Consider the following 7505-nt stretch of genomic DNA (forward strand, 5'->3'; position numbering starts at 1 on the left):
TGTGCATTTTATTTTTCTAACTAGAGTTATTTTGTTTTGCAAATGTAATTAACATATAGATAGTAACAATTACGATATGTCGGAAAGTCATTGAATTTATATTTGTATTGAGTTTGGATAAAATGTAATATAAAATTGTATTGAAATTTATCCATATCCATCCAAATCTAAATCCAAGATCCAAAATCTATGCATGCTCCTAAGTCGCAACATTAGTGGACATTAATGGTGAGCTAGATTTCATTATAATTAACCACAAGTTATATTTATTTATATGATTTATACTAACTTTAATTTACCGTAATATACTTTGAATTAATTATTGCTGTTTCTATGATATGTTTGTCATTGAGTTATATTATATGCGACATAGGAGATCTAGCCACCAACACAGACCGGCACCCACTCCCAGTTTCTATTTGCATGATAAGTCAACTCAACTTTTACTACATGTTTGGTAGATAGGAACAAAATGGAACTCAACTTTCATTTTCTCTATTGCATTCGATTCCTATCCCATTCTACTCTGCAAACCAAATGCCAAGTTAATGTGAAAGGAGAGTGATGGTGATTTTTCAACGAATAGTGCCAGTAGGAATATGCACATGGATTTTATTTTTTTGAAATTTTATTTCATTTTTATATGGTTTACTTGTAAATAAACCATACATATTCTAGTCAGCAGCTCACAATATCACAAACATATATGTATATATACAAAATCTCAACTAGGGGGAGTTGGCGAATTAAGCCATGAAAGTTCTTGAAGATGTTTAACCACCTTCTCATCCAGTTGAAAGGCCTTGGTGAGCACATCCACCTCAATGGGTGGGCTTGCCCCAAAGATTGTGTTTGGTACTTTGACCACTCCCCCTCTTTGGCTCCCATAGCAAGCCAAGGCCACAGCACTGGTGTTGCCCGAATTGTGCTGGAAGTGGATGAGACCCATCGGGAAGGCGAAGACATCTCCCTTGTTGAGCTCCTTCCAGAAGAGACGGCTAATTTCGTGGGTGGAGGTGATGAAGCCAGCGTAGATGGTGCCCTCCAACACCACCAGGAGCTCAGAGGTTCGGGGGTGTGAGTGGGGAGGGTTCACACCGTCCGGTGCAAGGTCGATGCGAGCTACGGACACCCCCAGAGTGTTGAGCCCCGGAATGGTTTCGACATCGAACATGACAACCTTTGATCCAAGTCGATTCGAGGTGTTACTTGGTGTGTGGATCCCAGAAGCGTAGAAGTCATCAGGTCCTGCTAGTTTTGGGTCTTTGCAGAGTTGCCCATTTACAAACACTGCATGCATGCAAAATAATGGTATGTTATAAAATCATCAAGCATATATGTGTCTATAGAAGAAAAATATTTTTACCAGCATCCTTGGTGTCATTAGTGGCAACACAGAACTCCTGCAGAGGGTTTGGGTCTGCAGCAGTGGCAAACGAGGAAGCCGAAGTCAATACCACAAGTGCTGCAAGGAACTTGACGCCCATTTTCATCTAAGTTAAAAGTTTTCACGGCTAACAATAGAAAACCAGTGCAGCTATTTATAGATGAATAGCCCATGGTAACAAAACACTGAGTGTGAAAGAATTGGGTAAATTGTGGATTTGTTCAAGAAACTTTGCATTCAATGTTATTCATAAAATAAAAGTTCTTTCAAATTTCACATCATGATTTATGAACATACTTCTAAATGTAAAAAAATATTATCAATTTATTTTAATAATCCGAGAACTCTAACCACCATCGCGTCACTTTGGATACTATGATACGGCACTAAATCTGGGGGTGTGAAAGCCGCCGTCCATTGATGCACTTTTGATAATTCACCTTGGTAAAAAAAAAAAAATTATCTTTTATTTTAACTAGATCTCAAGTAGGGCAATGCATACACAGTATTTATACTGAATTTATAAATTATGCAGAACTTAATAGTTTACAACATTCATCTCTCAATTACTAAAATATATTTTTGGGCTCAACATTTCATATGAAAAATAAATTTTCTAACTATTCTTATTTTGCAACACATACTGTAGATTTGTAAAAATCTGAAAATTATAATCATGGTAATCATCATCTTTCAAAAATGTTGAAAAAAAAAAAAAGTTCATGGTCACCATCTTTATCATTTTCATGATTATCTAAATAAGATCTTTGTTTTGTTGGATTATGTGTGTGTGTGTGAGTGTGTGCGTGTGTCTTTAATCATCTTTTGCATTTTTAAATTTATATATATCTATCTTAGAACCCTTCTAGTTTGCACAAATTAAAGTTATGATACCTTAGTTATATATGGTAGATTAATATAATTTTTTAGATAAATTATATTTTTTTCTGTTTTCTTTTGTTGACATATTTTTTAAGAAAATTTCCTTATTTATATATTTTGAAGATACATAATCTCTTATTTAAGTATCTTTTTGAAATTGTGTAATTGATTCATTGTATAATGTGAAAGTCATTATTAATAATTAATGAGACAATAGAATTGTTTAAGAAATAAAATAAATCGATCCCATGTATTTGGACGCTTATTAAGTTGGTGGATTAAATTGTAAAGGGTTTATTATTTTTCAAAGAAAATTATATTAGAATTGATTGACCTAGTTAATTGCAATAGTTAGTGGTCTTTTTTGCGCTTATAGCTTAAAATTAGAGGATTAACTTGCAAATAATGAGAAGTTAATTATCAGTTTCATTCATTTTAATCCAAAATTAAAGTTGGCAGGGGCTTTTTTTTTATTTTTTATAAGAAGCCATGTGAATGTGCTTCTGCCTTCGTGTTTTTGAGAATTCGAGAAATTATTAATTGTTTCATATGATGAAAATTATATGGTTTGATGTGTGCTTCCATGTTGATAGGCAATTAAAGATACGGCTTGTTTGATTTATGCCTACAAATCACTATAATTGTGCATTTGGATTTGATACAAAAAGGAGTGCAAGAATATATATAAATATAATTTGTTGAAATTAGTACATTACCAAATCAAAAGATGATCTTTTTTCTGCCCAACATCATTTCATTGTTTCAAGTTGCGAAACCCAATTAAGGGTAAGCTCGTCATTCCATTTTTTTTTCCTGCATTAATAGGTGTCATAAAAACACGTATATATTTTAGTTATTCTAAATATTTTCAGGAATTTTAAAATTTTTTAACCAAACACCAAGGGTTTGTTTAAATCAAGATTTTTTCTTGGAGAAAGGAAAAGAGAGAAAAAATAAGAAAAAAATTCATTTTTCTGAAGGGTGGAGGAGACTCACTTAATCACTGGTTGTAATTGAAACTTAGTGAGGATTGCACACAAATACACTCAATTGAAATTTCAATAAAAATTTGAAACAAAATACAGAGAACTCTCAAATACAATTTCTCTCTTCTCACTAGTTTTTCACCCTCTTTACACCACATATTACATTACACACACACACATCTATTTATAGCAAGGATGAATGGCAGGTGGATATTAATTTCAACAAAATTGGCTGGTAGGTGGAGCATGTTACCTGCAGTTCAGAAAATTCAACAATATTGGGCTGAGTTGGTGCAGCAGCTGTCGACCATCTCTAGTCAAGTTTAATTTTCAACATCCCCCCTTAAACTTGACTCTCCTAGTTTTGTAATTCCGAGCATTGTCTTCAGTATTGCAAAAATATCATGTTAGAGTGGTTTCGTGAAAATGTCATCAATCTGATCATATGTTTTGCAAGATATCAGTTCCACTTCTTTCTTCTTGATATGCTCCCTGATAAAATGATACTGAGTGTCAATATATTTGCTTCTTTCATGGTAAACTCCATTCTTCGCAAGTGCAATCGCTGATTGATTATCGATGTAGAATTTTGTGGGGTTATTTTGAAGAAATCCCAGATAGTTCAGTACATTCCTGATCCATATACCATGACAAACAGTTGAGCTGACAGCAACATACTCAGTTTCACATGATAGTGTCATAATGGGTTGCTTCTCTGATGACCATGTAAACGCTGTATCTCCCATGAAAAATGTAAATTCAGTCGTGCTTTTTCTTTCGTCAAGATCTCTTCCCCAATTGCTATTTGAATAGTCGATAAGATTGCAATCACCTCTTGATGAATAAAACATACCATTAGTGTTGGTACCCTTGACATAGTGGAGTATCTTTTTCGCTGCAATCAGGTGTGACTGGTCATGAGTCTCCAAGTACCTTTTGACAAGTCCAACTCCATAGAGTATGTTTGATCTAGTGCATGTCAAATACCTCAAGTTTCCAACCAGACTCTTGAAATATGTGGGGTCAACATTTCCTTACTCATTCTTTCTCAACTCCAATCCCGTTTCAACTAGGGTTGTCACATGATTGCATTTGTCCATCCCAAACTTCTTTAGTATTTCTTGTGCATAGTGGCTCTGGGAGATGAAGATTCCCTTCTCGCTTTGCACGACTTCTACACCAAGAAAATGAGCCATCTGGCCAATATCTGTCATTTCAAATTCTTTGACCATGCTACTCTTGAAAGCGGCAAACATCTCTAGATTGTTGTCAGTGAAAATTAGATCATCAACATATAGGCAGACTATCAGCATGCTTCCATCTCTCTCCATTTTCATGTATAACGCATGCTCGTAGGGACACTTCACAAATCCATTCTTTTAGAAATAGTCATCAATCCTTATGTTCCATGCACGAGGTGCCTGCTTCAAATCATAGAGTGCATTCTTCAGTCTGTACACTCTATCTTCTTTGCCCTTCTTCACATACCTAGGTGGCTGATCGATATAAATATCTTCTTCTAGAAAACCATTCAGAAATGCTGATTGCATGTCCATATGGTAAATCTTCCATCCATTTTGTGCTGATAGTGAAATTAGTAATTTGATGGTTTCAAACCTGGCAATTGGGGCAAATATTTTTTCATAATTAATCCCTTCTTTTTTCTTGTAGCCCTTGGTGACAAATCTTTCTTTGTATCTCTGAACTTCTCCTTGAGCGTCCTTCTTGGTCTTGTAGACCCATTTCACACTAATTGTAAGGACCCGACCCGAGAAATGTGGATTAAATAAATAAGAAAAGGGGAAGGAATTTAAAAAGGTGAAACAACAGGGTTCGTCGACAAGGCTCCTTCTCTCGTCAACAAAGTCTCTTCTGTGGCTCGTTAGCGAGGTTCAAAGGATCGTCTTTGAGTGGATACCAAGAGATTTTTGAAATTTTGGAATCCTAGGCTCATTGACGAGGCCAACTCCGTTGTCGACGAAAGCCTTTCTTGTGCTCGTCGACGAGCGCTCCACTTCGTCGACGAGTCTGGTTGAGTCAACTAAATTATAAATATCCATTCATTGCTTCATGGTTAAGAAAACTCTCTCTCTCTCTCTCTCTCTCTCTCTCTCTCTCTCTCTATCTATCTATCTATCTATTTATCTATCTATCTCTCTCTATAGAACTCGAAGAAGACCCTCTTTGTCTAGGATCTTAGGCCATCTATTACCCGAATCAATGATCCAACGTTACTACCTGGATTAGGGGGAAAACTTCTATGATTGTAGTGGATTGAATCTACGTTTTTAGGATTTCCAGGTTTTATCCAAAAATAGAGGTAAGGGTCTAAGTTTGTTTTTGGTTTGGTAGATATGTAGTAAATAGGATTGTGTTGAAGTATTATTCTTTGGTTTTTAGGTTTTGAGAACTCGGTTCCTTGTTTTGGAGCCATATAGTTCGTGTTTTAAGTGTTCGGGAAAAGGTAAGGGGATTTATTTACATCAGTCCTTTTAGAACACTAAACCGCTAGAAAGTTAGCTTATGTTTATATGTACGTATTGACTTCTTATTTGCAAAGTTTCACTGAGTAAAATGTAATGCCCCAAACCCTTAAATCCGGGTTCGGTGCGTTATACCTGATAAAATCTCTGATATTCCATAATTAAACCATACATACGCAGCAGAAAACACAACTATGAACCTCTATCATACAAATAATACCATAGTTTCCTAATTCTATTCATAGACCATAATATCCTTCAACACCTGCATTTCCATAATTACATATATCTCCAAAACATTTCAGTATGTTCACAAACTTTCTTTTCTCCACAGACTTAAAATATAAGGACGTAAAACATAAATATTTGCATCCCAAAATTTACATAGAAATATACCCTTCTCTTTTTCTATTTCCCATTAATGCTATAAAAACCTCGAGCTCTCAAAGCTCGATCTCGAGGATGTCCTGAAAAAGAAATACATTTATATTTGGGTGAGACACATCTCAGTAAGGGAAGAAACAATATATTAAAACAGTGTGTGACCAACATGAGTTTATAATCAACATAATATTTAACATTTAAAAATCCTTAACATAATTTTTGAAATCATTCCCTGATCCTATTCAAACACATGCAAATGTTTAACCCACTAGATTTCCCGAGGATAGGAGTGATTACCCGCCTATACAAGTAGCACCCCTCTGCTCTGATACATTTAGCAACCCGAAGGTCACAATTCAAGCATACCAGGGCACTCACCTTACTCAGTAAGCCCTCAAATGTTAAATTGATCTCGTACTCACACAGTTCATACAAAAGTTTACCAGCAAAGGCCCTAAGGATAGGGAAATTTACCCGCCCATACAAGTAGGTTCCCTCTGCCCTAGTACGTTATGTGGCTGCTGCCATATCTGTAGCTACTAGTGCACTCGCCTTATTCAGCAAACCCTCAGGCGAAAGGTACGCCTTGCCCAATCGTAACATGTTCTATGTACATACATACTTCTAATATCATAATACATCATTTTTTTCTATCATTATTCAATCATACACATCTGTTCATATTCATGGCTTAACATTGCATTGCATTTCACTTTAAATGACTCTTTCCCATTTTACATTGTTCACATTTCACATTTCATTTCCATTCCATTCATTTCCCTTTTCATTTCATACTCATTTTTATTTTAATTCATAAATACTCGGCATCTTTCCAGCCGTGGTTGGTTAGCTTCGACATCCTTTCAGCCATGGTTGGCATCTTGTCAGCCGTGATTGGTTAGTTTCAGTATCCTTTCAGCCGTGGTCGGCATCTTTTCAGTTGTGATTGGTTAGCTTCAGTATCCTTTTAGCCGTGGTTGGCATCTTTTCAGCCGTAGTTGGTTAGCTTCGACATCCTTTTAGCCGTGGTCAGCATCTTTTTAGTCGTGATTGGTTCCATGATTGCATTAACACTCACATGCAACATATTCATATATCATTTTCATAGTCAGTTCATTTTCTGTATATCTTGCATCTCGTATATATAACATAATTTCACATAAAATTCTATTTTACTTATGCCACACAATTTAGCAATAAACTCAAACACTGCCTGTAAAATAAGCCAACCAACATTTAATGTTTATATACTAAAAATACCTTTTATTTCTTACATAAATACTCTGAAAATATGTTTCCACTTTCATCAGTTCATTTTCACATATACATGTCTAATAAATAGCCCTAAACTCGGAAAAAAATATAATTAAAATGGCTGACATT

The 7505-nt window shown here is 35.3% G+C and overlaps 1 protein-coding gene across 1 annotated transcript; it reads right to left on the reverse strand.

The window, feature by feature from the left end:
* Window positions 1–602: 602 nt before the first annotated feature.
* On the reverse strand, window positions 603–1512 carry LOC131153524 (germin-like protein subfamily 1 member 17). The gene is made up of 2 exons (XM_058105874.1): window positions 1367–1512; window positions 603–1290 (listed from the first exon to the last, which is right to left on the reverse strand). The coding sequence occupies exons 1-2, from the start codon at window positions 1491–1493 to the stop codon at window positions 725–727; spliced, it is 693 nt and encodes a 230-aa protein (XP_057961857.1). The 5' UTR covers window positions 1494–1512; the 3' UTR covers window positions 603–724.
* Between the last annotated feature and the right edge of the window lie 5993 nt (window positions 1513–7505).

The sequence above is a fragment of the Malania oleifera genome, chromosome 4 (assembly GCF_029873635.1).
Source record: "Malania oleifera isolate guangnan ecotype guangnan chromosome 4, ASM2987363v1, whole genome shotgun sequence".
Taxonomy (NCBI): domain Eukaryota; kingdom Viridiplantae; phylum Streptophyta; class Magnoliopsida; order Santalales; family Ximeniaceae; genus Malania; species Malania oleifera.